The sequence below is a fragment of the Cydia fagiglandana genome, chromosome 13 (genome assembly GCF_963556715.1).
Source record: "Cydia fagiglandana chromosome 13, ilCydFagi1.1, whole genome shotgun sequence".
In the NCBI taxonomy this organism is placed as follows: domain Eukaryota; kingdom Metazoa; phylum Arthropoda; class Insecta; order Lepidoptera; family Tortricidae; genus Cydia; species Cydia fagiglandana.
In genome coordinates this window covers 18812345-18829327 of record NC_085944.1, presented here as the reverse complement: position 1 = coordinate 18829327, position 16983 = coordinate 18812345, and the positions used below count along the sequence as shown (strand labels likewise).

Here is a 16983-nt window from a genome sequence, read left to right as displayed (position 1 = left end):
GTTTGTAAGTATGTACTACTAATTATTTCAATTTAATTTAAACCATTTACAATTCAAGTATAATCGTTTTTAGGGTTCCGTACCTAAAGGGTAAAACGGGACCCTATTACTAAGACTTCGCTGTCCGTCCGTCCGTCCGTCTGTCACCAGGCTGTATCTCACGAACCGTGATAGCTAGAGAGTTGAAATTTTCACAGATGATGTATTTCTGTTGCCGCTATAACAACAAATACTAAAAACAGAATAAAATAAAGATTTAAATGGGGCTCCCATACAACAAACGTGATTTTTGACCAAAGTTAAGCAACGTCGGGAGAGGTCAGTACTTGGATGGGTGACCGTTTTTTTTTTGTTTTTTTTTTTGCTTTATGGTACGGAACCCTTCGTGCGCGAGTCCGACTCGCACTTGCCCGGTTTTTTCTTTTGTTTCGTTCGATTTCAAAACAAAATAAGTTCATCCATATTTCCTTCATTATTGATTTCAAATTCGAGTGCATTTTTTATGGGCTTTAGGACGTTTTTCTCTGCAATGTTTTTTATTAAGCTGTGACAAATTTTAATATTGCATACTTCTATATAATTGAGACTGTTTTTGCATTTCTAAATTAGCCCCAGAGCTATTCGGTGGCGGTGACAGAGCAGAACCTGGGAAGACTGGCAGCAACGTTGCCAAACAGACACTACAGACTAGCGTAGGCGACGTTGCCATTAAACACTCACCGTTTAACGTAAGACTAGAGAAATGTGTAGTAGCGTTCAGGAACTCCTGCAGAGTTGCCGAAGGTGCGGTTGGAAGCGCAGGCGCACGAGGGGAAGGCGGCGGTGGGGAAAGCGCTGAGCCTGGAGACACGGAGCCGGACGAACATGGCGTTGAGCCGCCACAGTATGTCCTATAGCAAAAATTTTGCTTTTACATTTAATGTAAGTAAAACTGATGTCTGATATTATTATTAGACGCCACTGGTGATTGTAGAGCTGGCAGCTTCCTCGCACAAAGAATAGGTATCGCGATACAGCGAGATGCTGCCAGCATCTACGGCACCATTCCGCATAGGGGGATAGTTTGTAATTATTTATTTTAAGATTAGTTTTATTTATTTTTAGATTTAGTTTCTAAGTTTTGTAGGTTAGTTATTTAATTATGTTTTGTTTCTGGGTATGTATTGTATTAAGTTTTTATGCATTAATAAAATCTTTAAATTACAAGTTATTTTTGTGTTTTCCATCTACATTCGTATCCAGAATTATTTTCTATGGGAAATATAATTTTATTTATTTATTTAATCTTTATTGCACATAAGGAAATACACTGTACAAAAGACGAACTTAATGCCATAAGGCATTCTCTACCAGTCAACCTTTAGGCAAAGCAGATAAGTTGTAGGCGGTGCAAAACCATGTAGTATAGATTTTAAAATTATTATAATTTATGTCATTACCAATTTTGGTGGTATATGAGGCAGCGGTATCATGAATAACTTTATCGTGATCACTTTCACCATCATGCATTGGTAAAATATTAATATTTTATGGCGATCTACTAATCTTAGTTCAAGATTGAGCCTTGTAATTTAAGGTAATCACAGTATTTCAGCAGTTGGACAACCATTCAAATTAATTGAATTACAACTTTGAAACGATAGTTGAGGATGTGACCATGTTACTTCTTCGTTTGTCCTTCAAAGGCCCAGCGGGAAATATACCTGTAAGTGTTATCGCAGAACTCAAAGCTGAAATCGCTGCTGAAGTTGGTGGTGTCATCTAGTAACGGCACCATGAGTGTGTCTTCACCCCCACCACTACCACCGTCGAGCCCGCAGCCGAGCAATGATGAGCTTTCGTTCTGAAACAACACGTCATAAGTCATATCCCGGAAAACAAATCTTCACGTTACAACTCCAACTTTTCCATGAGATCTTTGACGTGACAAATAATTTCCGCAACTTTAACTTTAATTGCTTTATGTCTAAGTTTAATTTAACTTACTATTTGTTTACTTAAATGACTATAACAAGAGGATGTCGATTCAAAGTCGCTGTAGCTTCCTCTTCTAACATTTTGTTGTCAATCCAAAATAATATGCGTATCACATGTTTTTCGATCAGGCGGGACAACTTAGATAAACGTATTCGTAGAAATGGCTGCTATTTCAGGTTCCAATAGAAACAAATATCAATCTTCATTTAGAATTTCATTTGACACCTTGACTAAGGCCATTAATGTTGGCGAGACATGCGTGCTTTTGTACCCTGTATCAAACTTTTTTTACATTTCATGTATTCGTAACCATATCTCTTGCAAAATAAATAATATTGATGGCTATCATAGACTACACAAAAATGTTCTTTTAATACCTTTATCCTTTCTGGCATGGCCGCTATGATCTGCTCCGCCAACGTGAACACCCGGTCATCCTGCTCCCCTGAAACATTGTTGTAACGTGGTATCTCTTGCAATAATATTAAGGCACAAATTACAATACTCCGGTCTTCAAATTGGCTTTTCGTATAATCAATTACATCAGAATCGTCTAGACGTATAAAGAGCTACTACTGAAGACCTAAGTACTGTGATTGTACCAATAACCTCGTGTCAAAATTCAGATTTTACAGCAGTTTTTTGTTTAATTTTTTGATAATTTACGTTCGTTTACAAAAAAAAAAAAATTATTTACCTCAGCAATCTAAAGTTTTCAAAAAATCATGTCCATAAAATGTCTAGTTGGGACAGTTATTTATGTCTAACAATTTATTCAAAGTTTTGTGAACAATTAGTTAGAATGTTGACATGCGGTTATTCTTGAATTCTTTTATAAGCGACAAATTAAGTATAGGTAGACATTGATTACCATGAGGCGATAGAATAGCTATTCCGTTATATTTTTGTGATAATTTATGTTCAATTGTAATGCATAAATTTGCTTATGTTTGTGTCTCATGGTATTGTGCACATTAACGACATCGATATCGACGATTTTTGTTTCTTGACGAGCATATTTTCTCTTCATCCTCTCATTTACCTCATCATGTCTCTTTTGTAATAATTCTGCCTCTGTTCATTATTTAATTCAAAAAAAAATTCTCATGATAGTTAGTATATAAAGAAGTTTTGGAAAAGATGCTCGTATTTTGTAATAATCAACATAAATATCATTATTAGAACTTTGATTTCAAATATTTTGATCTTTTGTTAACACATTTTTGTAGAAGTTGCAGTTATTTTTCTTTGAAACCACTCACTTCTTCAATAATATGTTCCAAAAAGGAAGGTTGTTTTAATATTTAAAAAATAAATAGTATCCCAATTAAAGAAAAAATATATATTTTTTTATGTTTGGTTTGGTCAGCGTAATAAAATAATGTGTGAATTTTTAGATGCCAAATAAATTCAGTAGTGAAAAAAGTGATTTGTGGATTTACAGTGCCTCAAAACTCACCTGTGAACCTAAAAATAATATAAACTCGTGATTCTACACATAAAAAGCACATATATCATATATTTCATGCAAGCAACAGAGCCATCATGCAGTGTCGTATTGTTACTTGTAGCTTCTGAAACATGTATTGTGTAGTTTACCAACGATGACTTCAAGTGTAGCGATGTAGGAGCCAATCAATTTGAATGTGTCGAATAAGTACAGTGGATAGTGGCTGACCAATAAGATCCATTGAAAGCGACATCCATTCACAACATCGAGCAAGCCAAACTGAACCTTATTCCTTGGAACCTGGCGAATCAAAGTCAGTTTGGCTTGAATTCTACAAACACCAACACAGGGGATCTCCGCTCATAATTGGATACAAAAATACAGAAGAAACTACAAAAACTAACATTGTGTCCTTGGAGGCTACATATTGGCGGTAGAGAGGGACAGAGATATAGAGATAACATTGGTTAGAAGAAGATCGAGCTGCCAGAGCGGCGATGCATTCTACGTACAACAATTCACAACATCGATATGACGAGCGGAGGATACTGCTACTTGAAATGGTATAGAACAGTTCAGTCTTGTAAAAACTCTAATTTTGATACGTTTCTATCTTAGTCTTCAGTGTATTTAATTAATTTAGAGGACATTGACATGTTTTTTCCTAAATATTAAAAAAGCTCTTATTGAATTATTTTACTAGCTAATTTTTGATAAATTGTTAACATGTATAGCTGGTTAGAGACCAATGTAATTTGGACCTAGCTTTGTACCTTGCGGCAGTCGCAGTTTTTTGGCATAAAAAGTATACGACGAACACTTTTCACTATCCGACTTGTTCGTTACTAACATGACGTTTATCGGAGTGAAGGTGCTCATATTATAATGGAGTTTTGATTTAAATCGCAGGATTTTGTGAACATTATAAAATCTTCTATACTCTAATTTTCAAAAGCCATTATGTATTTTAAACTCTTGCTACGGAAGATTTATGCAGTTATTTAGTTAATCCACTTCTTTCATCCATCTTCCTCATTCCTACCATTAGCTTTGTTCATTTCTACGTACACTGTGAGTTTACGTTTTTGTTCTTAATTTGGACCTGGCCCATTAATTGCCCGAGCAAAGGCCTCCGTTTCAGCTTAATACAAAAATGCTTTCGCATTTTCGGATGTTATCATCTTCAGGTTGCATTTCTCAAATGATTCTCGTGAAATCTTATAAAAAGGTTCGATAATTACTTCGCAGAATTTTTACATCGATTAAATTCTAGTTTTTTTAATGGCGGAGCCTTGGTTCGCGAGATCTACAGCCACAGTCACAGAGCCACTAATTCTATTTTGCAAGTCCTAGGCTACTGGTATACTTGACTGCACTGTTCCGTTGCCAATCCACCGTCTATACCGTTTCACGACTGACCTGGGGTTGGCGGCGGCTCGGGCTCGGGGTCGGAGAGCGCCTCCACGTCTATGAGGGGGCTCGCCGCGCGCCGCGGCAAGGTCTCGCCTGAACAGAAGGCTCCTTCTCATTCCTGACCCGATATTGCCTAACCCGCTGTAGAAAGTTTGTTACCTACATCGTTTTATTAAACACTTCTATAACGTATTATGTATCATTATTTTGTCTAAGAACATCTTCTTCGGTATCTTTATTACTCTTTACTTTTTCTGCTCTTAATTAAATGTCTTTTATCTTTCAAAATGGAAGTTAAGGATAAGAAGAAATTCTAATTCTATGGTAAGGTTATCTTATAAATGCTTAAAATGTGTTTCGTTTTTCGTTTAATCATTTCATCGTCATCAACTTTTCAATAATTTGTATCCGTTATGGCTATAACTAACCTTTTTTTATTTAAATTTAAAATTTGACCAGTATAAGGATATACCTGTACTAAGTTTCTCTCTAGATCTTCTGGTGCTTAAATATATTTTTACTTTACTGAACCTTTAAGCACTTCCCTCGAGTTTAAATTTAGAGGTAAATAATTATCTAATTTTGTAAAAAGTTTATTATTTTTTCTAAAGCTATGATTTCTACAGCTTTCTTCGATAGTATTAACCAACAAACTTTTTTTATTCGTCACGATGAGAAGGACCCTACATACTCAACCGACACAGAACCCACTTACAAACTAAATCCTGAACGCGATTGCAGCAAACAAAACCCGACGAAAAGTTTTGTTGTAAATAAATAATCATCAGCAAATGAAAATTTAACCGACTATGGAGTGAATCCTAAGAAACAGGCTTCCACTTACAAAGAGCTAGGTCCATACGACGACCGATCTTGGAGTCTAGGAGACTATCTTCAGAGTTATCGGAGTCGAGAGGCAATGACATGCTGCGTTCCCATCTGAAACAGTTAAGTAATATTTATGTTTTAACAGACATCAGATTGATGGGTAATAGGCAAATCTCACATTGCAGTAACATATGCGTGCGAATGGCGTGGTGAGTAACAAGGCATGCAATGCAAAATGCAAGATGTCCCTTCACATAATTCGTTTTCGTTATTTGCCTTGTAATTTACGTAGCGTTTTGTCGCATATTTAAATGCGGCATCACACTTCATGAAAGTAGTGTGAAGATATCAGAAACTAAAAAAAAACGTGGTTATATAAAATTAAAGTTATTACCCACAGTCAAAATGCCTAATAATCTCGTCGACACCTGTTCAATTCATCGTAACTGTGGTACTTAATTGCATGCTGGTGGGAATAAAAAAAACTGCGGGTTTTATCCCGTCTTGGTATATCTCACCTGGCAGTAGATTTGCCGTCAGGCTTGTCGATAGCTGAGCTGGATCTGAACGCGTCGGCCATGTTGATTCCGCTGTCGATGGAGGGCCGCTTCACTAGATTACTCTCCAAGCTGCCAGCGCGACCCTTTTGCGATAAACTGGAACGCAGAAAACACAAGGGTTACAGACAAAATCAAAGTACCTTCTCATTAGCTCTTATTAAGAGTACATCTAAATAAATATATTTATTTTATTTATTTATTTATTTTAATCTTTATTGCACAATATAACAAATAAAGTACAAATGGCGGACTTAATGCCTAAAGGCATTCTCTACCAGTCAACCACCAGGCTAAACAGAAACAGTAGTAGGTGCAGGCATTAAACAAAAAAAAACGCAGAATAGGTAACTTAAGACATAAAAAATAGCGATATATACTAACGAAAATAAAGATAAGATAAAAGATAAAAAATAGTTTATTCAAGTAGGCATATTACAATGCGCTTATGAACGTCAAATAAACCTTTACCGGCTCCAACCGTACACCTCTGCCCCGAGAAGATTTAAATCCCCCCTCAATTGGAGGAGGGTATCCCAATATGGGACCGGCAACAAACTCGGCGGGACACATCTTTTCAAAACATTATTACATCTTATAATTAACATGCATTACGAGTAATTAAGAAAAATACAATTTAAATTACTATAGAATTCATGCAATTATACTCAGTGAGTACATAACTTTATAGAATTTGATATAAAAAATAAACATATATGTACATGAAATCACAAATACGTAGCTCTTTCAGAAAACATATCAAATCTTACAAAAGGAAAAGAAATTAAAATCAATAAAAGAAATGAGAATACATATTATATGAATCTGACTGATTGTTATGAGATGCTTTCATACAATTTGATGTGCTTTCTTACCTGAGCTGAGTCACCTTTAACTCTACACATAATACTAAACTTACATATACATACTATAATTAAATAAACTTACATATATATTACTTTATGTATCCAGTGCAAAGAATATTATGCCTACGATGGACAATTAACCAGTGAGTTTGTCGAAGAAATGCTTGCGTGCTTGAGTGGGAGATCATTCCAAAGCCGGATCGCCTGAACGGTGAAGGAGTTAGAGATAAAACCGGTACGATGAGAAGGAAAAGAAAGCTTGAGACTGCGGGACTCACGAAGGGTGCAACCTGCTCGGGCAGTAATAAAATGAAATTTGGATCTAAGATAGTCTGGCGCATTTGGATCAAATAAGATAGTGTATAGTGTGCACAGAATACGTGACGACCTCCGTTCACGAATAGGGAGCCAGTTAAGTCGACGGCGATATGCAGATATGTGATCATATTTACGGAGTCCGAAAATAAATCTGATGCTGTTATTAAGAAGCCGATCTAGTTTGCTCAGAGAGACTTCTGTGATATTCGCGTAACACACATCAGCATAGTCTATAATAGGTAACACAAGAGCCTGAACAAGGAGAACCTTGGTGCCAGTCGGAAGGAAATTTTTAAGCCGGTATAGGGCTCTAAGGGTGTTAGTGACCCGACGACATACGTCAGACACCTGTGGTTCCCAAGTCAGGCCGCTATCAAGAATCAACCCCAGGTTTCTCACTTGCGATGACAGCAGCACAGGAATGTCTTCGTACACGATAGGAGACAAGTGAGTGAGGTAAGCTACGGCGAGTAAACGGGGGCTACCCAGTACAATCGCCTGACATTTGGACGGATTTACAGAAATGCCGAAACAACGAATATACTGAGATTTAGATTAAAATATAGCCTGTTTGAACACTTTTTTCTAAACTGTGAGTCTCTGATGGACGCTGTTATTCACACACATTTTATCACAGTGCTTTTGAAAGATACAAATGCTACTGCCAGGCATTTACATTGAAAAATAAATAATAATATATCTAAACTGTTCTACGTTTGATCTACTATTGTAATTATCAGGTTTAACAAATGCGCCATCACCAGCGGTCGGTGGTATGTCTACGAGTAGTTTCCACGTATCCTGCAACGCTTGCTTCCAAAAGAAGTATAACACTTTCCAACTGTTACTACTAACACTGTGATGTTGTAACTGTGTGTGTGTGTATGTGTGTGTGTGTGTGTGTGTGTGTGTGTGTGTGTGTGTGTGTGTGTGTGTGTGTGTTTTGTTTCACTTTTTTTTTTCAAGGGAAGTTGACGTTTACGCCTGCCTTGCTCCAGCTCCACATAGCCCCCCGGCGTAATCTGTGTAGCCCATTGTATAAAGAAGAGCTAGGATTACGTGGTTTAAGTTTACCTATCGGGTCTAAGGAAGACGCCATCCCTAGTCGGTGGGTGTATCCGATCCAGCAGCGCCGCCAGCCTGTTGTGGCCCGCGCGCCGCGCCGCGGCCGCCGCCTGCCGCGCGCCGGCCTCGCACAGCGTGCCGGCGCTCCACCGCGCCAGGACGATGGCTGTCTCCACGTGGCCTGCTGCGCTTGCTACCATCTGGAATATACGGTAGTATTATTAACAAAAAAAAGTTTTATAATTTTATCTTTATTAATAGGTTTTTGTTGCTTAATATACTTTTTAATACAGTTGCTCAAAAAGTGCTACTTTACGTGGCTGTTTAGCGTGCGGAAAGTTGGTTATCTCGAACTAGTGCTTTTTACTTTTCCAATTTTTTAAAATGTATACTTGTTCCAATTCACGACTACTTATTGATGAGTGTTTATATTAGTTTCCTTTAAACGACGTAATCAGCATAAAAACCTACCGTTAATGTAAGAATACGAAAAATATTACATATTTCATATTTAATTACTTACCTCTTCATCATTATAACACGTTTATTTTTTAATATTCAATATTGAAAATTCCGTTCTTAATAAGTTGACTGAATGGAACGGAATAGCTGCCAAACGCCCATAGATATAATATACTTAAAGACGACGTCTAACCGAGCTGTCACTGTTACCACTTTTGTTTAGTGTACGATTAACAATGTTTTTCTTATTTTTTCGCAACTGTATTAAAAAACGTCGTTCGATACACGTGCGGAAATGTCATTCTTCACTCGTCCCGAGTCTTGCCACTCGCCTGCGGCTCGTGGCAAGATATCTCGGTACTCGTGAAGTAATGACATACCTTCCGCACTAGCATCGAAATGTACTATTTTAATACAGTTGCTCAAAAAGTGCTACTTTACGTAGTTGTTTAGCGTGCGGAAAGTTGGTTATCTCGAACTAGTGCTTTTTACTTTTCCAATTTTTTTAAATTTATACTTGTTCCAATTCACGACTACTCATTGATGAGTGTTAATATTAGTTTCCTTTAAACGTCGTAATCAGCATAAAAACCTACCGTTAATGTAAGAATACGAAAAATATTACATATTTCATATTTAATTACTTACCTCTTCATCATTATAACACGTTTATTTTTTAATATTCAATATTGAAAATTCCGTTCTTAATAAGTTGACTGAATGGAACGGAATAGCTGCCAAACGCCCATAGATATATTATACTTAAAGACGACGTCTAACCGAGCTGTCACTGTTACCACTTTTGTTTAGTGTACGATTAAAAATGTTTTTCTTATTTTTTCGCAACTGTATTAAAAAACGTCGTTCGATACACGTGCGGAAATGTCATTCTTCACTCGTCCCGAGTCTTGCCACTCGCCTGCGGCTCGTGGCAAGATATCTCGGTACTCGTGAAGTAATGACATACCTTCCGCACTAGCATCGAAATGTACTATAATATCATCATAGAGTTTTGGATTGTGGCGATCTATACTCAAGGAAGGCCATCATTGTACGCGGGTGGCCGATACAAAGAGAGTTTTATTACTTGATCTCTTAAAGATTAATTGCAACATGTAAACAGATTCCGGCTTCCGTGAAGGTCCCTAATGCGCGCTTGTGTCCCTTATAGCGAATTTATTCGAGCAGCCCCCCTTAAAAATATATTAAATAATAAATATATATTATTTATATTGGACTATAATTATGATTCCTCTGCTACTACTCTGCTTTCATAATCCAATAAATCTACACGCTGAAGGTACATTATAAAGAGATCTGCGTCATGAATCGTGACTCATGATAATAAGGATGTATGTTGATGCCAACGCAAATCTAAAGGCAACAGCGACTCACCAAAGGCGTACAGTTTTCACTGTCCCTCGCCCCCAAATTGACTTCCTTCTCCAGTGCCAAGCTCGAGTCATCCTGCTTCCACCGCAGCAGCACCGTGGTTAGTTTAGTGAAGCCCAGCGCCGCAGACAGGTGGAGGATGGTGGACCCTTCCTCGCCAGGTTCGGTGGTGAATCCTTCCGAGTTGCCGGAGGAACGGGAGCTTAAGTTCCGGCAGAAGGAGACGAGTCGCTCTTCGAACTTGGGATTGGAATATAGCTGCACGTCTTCTATCTGGAAATATGTATGTTTTAATTAGTTTTCATCGTCATTGACATAATATTATCGGAATGCATAGATGATTACAAAACCTCGTTGTAATTCGTGGGAATCCACGGTTTTCACAAAATAATAGATACAGTTGATCATACCAATTTGTCAGTCAGTAAGAACCAGGAAACCTAAACTCATCATTTTCTTTTGAGTGCTAGTACTAGTGTAAGACAAAGATAGTCTGATTATATCTGTCTATGATTGAAATGAGACAGTAAAAATAGTAAAAATTTAAAAATTAGAAATTCTTATAAAACCTATCTTCTCCACCATTCCTCAACTTCGCCATATATTTTTTTATTATGAAAGTTATACCACTCCAAACAAAACGCTCATGAATCCCATGATACAATTTATAGCAATAATTTATATTTATAGAAATTATGATTTAATGAGGCGAATTCACGGTAAGTATTAATGCCAAATCTTATTTTCAATAAACTGCAACATTGATAATGAGATTTATTGATTACTATTAACTTTACAGATCTAATTAAAGTTACTGCTGCTGTAATAAACAGGCAAGCCTTTTTCTTTGGTCTTGTTTACAAAATTTTGCTCACAATGCTATAGAGACTGTAGCGTCAAACCGTCTCCACTCGAGTGACTTCTTTGCCAGATGTATTATTATAACAGTTTACTTACTTGATTACCATCGTCCATCGGTTCAATCTTGACCTGCAGTCTTCCATGTAGCCGCTGCAAGCGCTGCAAAAGCGAAAACCGCCTGAAGTCCAACGATGGTAAAGGTGCGGACGCGGGGGACGGTGCCGTGGCCGGACCAGCCTTGTACTCGAAGACTACGGTATCGGAGACCACTCGGCCACCGCGAGCTACTTGGAGTGCTGCTAGGCCGGCTTCATGTGCTGGAATGTGATGTACAAACATTTTCTTAAAAGGTCCAGACGATATAGGTATTAATATAATAATATAAATTGTACCAAAAGGAGCTTTCTGTTGGATCATCATTCGATTTGGAACTGTTTGTGACATGAGGAACAGAGTTTTGTGCAAAAGATGTTTAAAGTCAAAGAATAAATATGTCTGTTTCCAAAAGCGATGAACATAAACGACATTAAAATTTGATTTTGATATCAAAAACTGCCTAAACCTTGTCTCTGCAAACCTTAACACCTTTAAATGTTTTTAAGTAGGTACTAAGTTTTTTATTAATTTTCTGGTAGTGCAACGGATGATCGATAAGATGAGTCCAAATGTGAATACTCTTACAGTCCAGGAAGAACAATCTTACCTGGACAATAGCACCTGAGTAGTCCATTCTGCACCAATATCGACGGGACAGGAAAATTGTCGAACAACACAGTGTACTGATCCGAAGTGTCAGTCCAAGGTCCCGCTACGAGCACCTTCACACCGCCTTCAGGGTACGCCCATTCGGGGCAATAGTCGGTAATACTGAGCGCTCCTTCGCTGCTCTCAGTCTGCATTTTCTCGTTGGCTTCTTCGGTTGGAGGGGATTTTCCACGTATCGGCTGGAAAGTCAAACGTTAGTATTATTTGAAATTTCCCTGCTTTGAAACAACTAACTAGCTTTCCAAACAACTAAACAAAATGCTGCATGAACATTTTGTTTGATTTGAAAAAAAAAGTGATTGGAAGGTTTTGGTTACATTTGATTGTGATTTTCAAGTCAAATCGATAAAAAGAACTAAGAAAGCCAAGTTATTTAAACTAAAGGTTGAAGTTTAACTTTAAAATTTATCAATGACTTTTAAGCAGAAATTTTTGATATGAAATCATGCTTACCAAAGGGTGAGTCGATATCGTACTAGGGTCCAAAACTTCCAGTTCCGGAAAGTCTAACATATCAAAAGCATCCAAATTTACGAACACATTATCATCCACGACATGAGTCGGGGATGCAACAGCCTCACAACTCTCTATAAAATCCATAGTATCGATACCTGATACCATAACATTAGCAGTCTCAGTCACTCTCACAGCACTTCTATCTAGTTCACAAGTAGGCATATTGGCTGATAGGGTTTTCTGTATGTCTTCATGTGACAGTTCTAGCGTTTCATCAAAAAATGCGCTCGAAGGACCTAAATGTCCATCTGTACCGAGCAGTACTAACGTATCATCACAGTTATCAGTAAGTATTTTACTTTCTAATCGCTCCACTAAATCTGGATATCTAGATGGGGTCGCAGGAGCACTTGCGATCATTTGATTTCTACTCCGCGGCTCCACTTTAATTTTCCTATCAAAAGTTTCTATATTCACTTTCTCTTCAACTGGTTCTACTTCGTACGTTGAAGATTCAGTGTTCTGGATACACGAAGACGGCTGGCTATCGGGGACTTCCCTCTTCAATACAAACGTTGGTTTGTACTGATGTCGGTACCTGTCTCTGGGTTCTTCACAGACGAATGAGGTTACAGATAATGGTGAGACTAGTGAGGAATGTTGTTGACTGCTATTGCCTGCTCCGTTTAAGATTAATAATCCTCCGCCTCCTTGTATTTGTCCTAGTGACAGAAGGAGTGGGGATGCGCTGTGTGTCGGTTGAGTGGATCTGTGTTCTCTGGTGTATTGTCGAGGTGGGTGCGACATGGGTCTTGTGGAAGGTCCGGTTGTGGAAGATACGTGGTGGTCTGACGCTGGTGCTTTGGTAGATTGGATTCTGCGTAGAGGATGAACGCATGTTCTTGAGTCTTGGCAAGTGGAGTCCGGGCAGCCACATTCCAGTTGTCTGGCTAAAGCTGCCGCCCGCGCAGCTCGCTGCTTTTCCATCAGCTGCCCAACAATTGCCTCCACCGTTTCCGCCGTCTGAAACATTTTGCCCTGACATTTGATTAACATTGAAAATTCTTTAGCCTGTACAAAGTATTAAGTTATGATGCTTACTGTGATTTCCAGTTCACTATTGATGTCGGGCTCATCTTCGCTGAAGACTGAAAGAAATGAAAATGTACTCGTTATTTATTTTTTACGTGTATTATTTTGCATATTTAGGAAAATTTAAAAAAAACAACGAACAAATCGAACAATCTTAATTACTTATATAGGTAGGGTAGGGGGAGGTATTAGATAGATAGATTCAGAGGGGAAATATTCAAGATAGGTAAGTTTGTTATTGGGAACCACTAAATATTATTTAAAAAAAAAATATAAACAATTATTTAAGCCACATGTTATCATATTGTTTAATAAAATTAGCCCCAAAACAGCAACCAATCAAGCAATTTAAAAATTGTTTTTTCAGTACGAATCTGTTATAATTTATCCCTCTACCGAAATAATCAATATATCACCAAATGATGAATCGTAAGTAAAATTGTTTATTTTAACAAAATTCAGTGTTGAATATTAACCAACCCCAATCGAAACTCCGTGAATTAATAATCACCCAAACAAATTATCATCAGTATTTATGAGAGCACGGATTAATGCCGTATAATGAAATTGAATTTCCCGATTTTATAAATATTCAAAGGCAGCTAGGGAAGTTTTTAGTAACTTCTTCTGTTTTTTACAGGTTGCAGATTTCAGATTTGATTGCAGATTTCCGAGTTATAACTTATTTTTTATGAGGCTTTCGAAAGATGATAATAATTCATATTTTATTGCAGGAAGGTACATGTGCTATAGTACCATTTTAGAATCTGCATAATATTTTGATGTTATTTGCTTTTCTAGTATTTTTTTTTTCACGACAGGTGGTCAAAGTCGTAATTAATGTTTCGCTGTGAATTTAATTCAAGATTAAACCAGTACTTTTTTGCATTTTACATTCTTTAACGATAAAATACCTATTCTGTTATCTTAATAAACTATTCATGATGCCGTACACATAATAAAAACTAACTTCGATACGTTTCCGAGTGCACACTGGCACTAACTAACAATGTTAAAAGCGGTCAACATTCATGAAAAAACTTAATTTGGCAAGAACTCGAAAACCGTGCCACTTTTACGGGGTCATGTTAGGTTGGTTTGGGTCCTCTTGGCCTGGTCTACCTCCAGTGTCACTGTGACGTGTCACTTATGGGACACCCTGTACGTTATATGTTATATGCGTGTTTTATATAGGTACGTTATAAAACACGCATAGCTGACGTGGGGGAGAAGACCGCCAGGCTGAAGAGGGACTGGGCGGGTCACGTTTGCCGCATGCATCCGGACAGGTGGGCTAGTATAGCCACCAAGTGGATGCCGCAAAAGAAGCGCGGACGTGGCAGGCCCAGACGGAGATGGCGGGACGACTTAGACACCTTCATCAGTAACTAGCCGGAAATGGCACTACAACGGGAGTTATGGAAATCAAGGGGAGAGGCCTTTGCCCAACAGTGGGACACTATAAAATGCTAATAAAAAAAAAGATTAATCCAAATAGAGTCTCTTTTAAATCATCATCATAATCATACTTACACATAGGCTTAAGCTGACTGACAAGTTCATCCTTCGTCCACTCCTTCTTGTCCGCCCACAGCGCCAGAGATGGCGCCACCGTCGCCAGCTTATTATCATCAGGGTACGGCACGTTCAGGTAGTGCACCAGCACTATGTCGGGGTTCTGTGAAGCGAAGTTCTAGATTGACTTTTGTTGCTACTGCCAAGGTCTAAGTTTGTAAGTGGTGATTGGAAACAAAGAAAGGTTTTTTGTGTAATAATGGCTTGAATCTCGTTAGTGATAAATAATAATAATAATACTCTCGTGATGACATGCGGTTACCGTCAGCTATATAAGCGATCGCGACTCCAAGGGTTACATAAACCCCTTTGAATATCTCCATTAAAAGAAGAATTTGATGTAATTACATGCCTAAATTTAATTATTTCTTGTTAATCATGGAATAAGTAAAGCTTCACTTTACATAACTTTTACAGTACAGTCAACTGTAAAAATATGGGTGTACAAATCATCTCAAAAATATGTCAGCGAATTAAGAACAATGGCACACATTTTTGAATAAGTTGGCTACATCCATTTTTACAATTGACTGTACATAATATGGTGCTACTTTTCCGCGAGCACTTTCCGTGCCTATGTCGAAAGTTTAAAGGGCCATATGTACCTACATACCTACTGTAAAACATTGTACTATACACGTGCGAATAGGCCAGGTAATTCGCAACTCGTGTGGATTTAGAACACTTCCTTCGGCCGTGTTTTAATTTATCACCATACGTTGCGAATTTCCTACTCTCCGCTCTTGTATCGTAAATAACTATTAGTCATTATCCTGGCCGCTTCGCGTTTATAGAAAACTCAAGTCCAAAGTAATGAGCAAGTTTAATACATGGAAGCCATTGAAAATCACTGAATTGCTCTGGACAGGTCATTACGCCAGAAAGCCCTGTTAACTATTATATACGGTGAAAATGTGGAACACAAAGTTTGATTGACTTTACTGAATAGCTGCCAAGCCATTTGACATCATGGAAGTTTATTCATATCTAAAAGTTGACTTTTATTAACTATTAGTGTGTTTACATCACAGTTTTCAATATATGAAGCTTAGTTATAGAAATACTACTAAGGATTTAAGTTAAATTTGAAATATCTTAATAAAAAACCTTTTAAACTTAAAAGAAGGAATTCTCAAATTGTATACCACGCTAACATCTTTATTCGCCATTGAGTACTTGTGTGTTTAACGTTATTGAAGTTTCTTGATTCAGTCAGCCGGTCGAGCTCCCGCCGTGTGGACGCGTTGACGTATGCGCTAGCGCCGATAACGGTACATTGTTTACGCGATCAGTGCCTATTATTTTCTGTCGATCGACTTAAGTGCTACACCATGGTTCTATGTAAACTCTGTAAGGTGTCCATAGGTCGTCTTAAGGCAGATGCCAAGACGAAGTGTAATGGAAGTTGTGAAGGAGTCTACCACAAGAAATGCGCTGAGAAAATAAAGGGGTTCACGAAAACGCAGCTGTGCGATGAATGCCAAGACTCGCCGATACCTGAGGCTAGCCATTCAATAAACCTGGAAATGGCAAAGGCTACCCCGGAAAAGATACTGGCAGCGGTTAACGAGAAACTTGCCATAGTGTTCAACATGAAAAAAACACTCGAAGACATGGTGGACGACATCAGTTTTTATGCCGAAAAATACCAGGAGTTAGTGGAAAGCAAAGTTATAACTGATAAAAAGATAAAGGCCCTTGAGCATCAGAACGTGCACCTGGAGATCTGCAATAAGGCGCTGGAAGAAAGAGTGGCTTATTTAGAAACAAAGGAGAAGGAAAATAATGTGGAGTTGTATGGCCTGCAAGGAATCGAGAAGGAAAACTTGGATAGTTCGGTTAAAAAAGTAGCGGACCAGCTGGGTATGGATCATGGAAAAATTTGTGAAATAAAATGGGTAGGTGC

General features: G+C 37.9%; 2 protein-coding genes across 6 annotated transcripts in view; both read right to left on the bottom strand.

The window, feature by feature from the left end:
- LOC134670392 (calmodulin-binding transcription activator 2) overlaps positions 1-16983 on the bottom strand; it is a 171080-nt gene that overhangs the window by 14501 nt on the left and 139596 nt on the right. For 2 of the 5 annotated variants that reach the window (XM_063528224.1, XM_063528221.1), the window contains 13 exons: positions 15036-15195; positions 13512-13558; positions 12408-13448; positions 11893-12133; positions 11286-11506; positions 10332-10601; positions 8484-8674; positions 6187-6324; positions 5685-5779; positions 4847-4933; positions 2355-2422; positions 1704-1843; positions 721-890 (listed from right to left, as the gene is read on the bottom strand). In XM_063528224.1, coding sequence (XP_063384294.1) covers positions 721-890; positions 1704-1843; positions 2355-2422; positions 4847-4933; positions 5685-5779; positions 6187-6324; positions 8484-8674; positions 10332-10601; positions 11286-11506; positions 11893-12133; positions 12408-13448; positions 13512-13558; positions 15036-15195 — 2869 coding nt within the window. The remainder of the gene's footprint in view (positions 1-720; positions 891-1703; positions 1844-2354; positions 2423-4846; positions 4934-5684; positions 5780-6186; positions 6325-8483; positions 8675-10331; positions 10602-11285; positions 11507-11892; positions 12134-12407; positions 13449-13511; positions 13559-15035; positions 15196-16983) is intronic. The other 3 variants (XM_063528225.1, XM_063528226.1, XM_063528222.1) reach the window with 3 other exon arrangements.
- LOC134670407 (UDP-xylose and UDP-N-acetylglucosamine transporter) overlaps positions 1-16983 on the bottom strand; it is a 288518-nt gene that overhangs the window by 141387 nt on the left and 130148 nt on the right. The gene's annotated exons all lie outside the window — the stretch shown is intronic.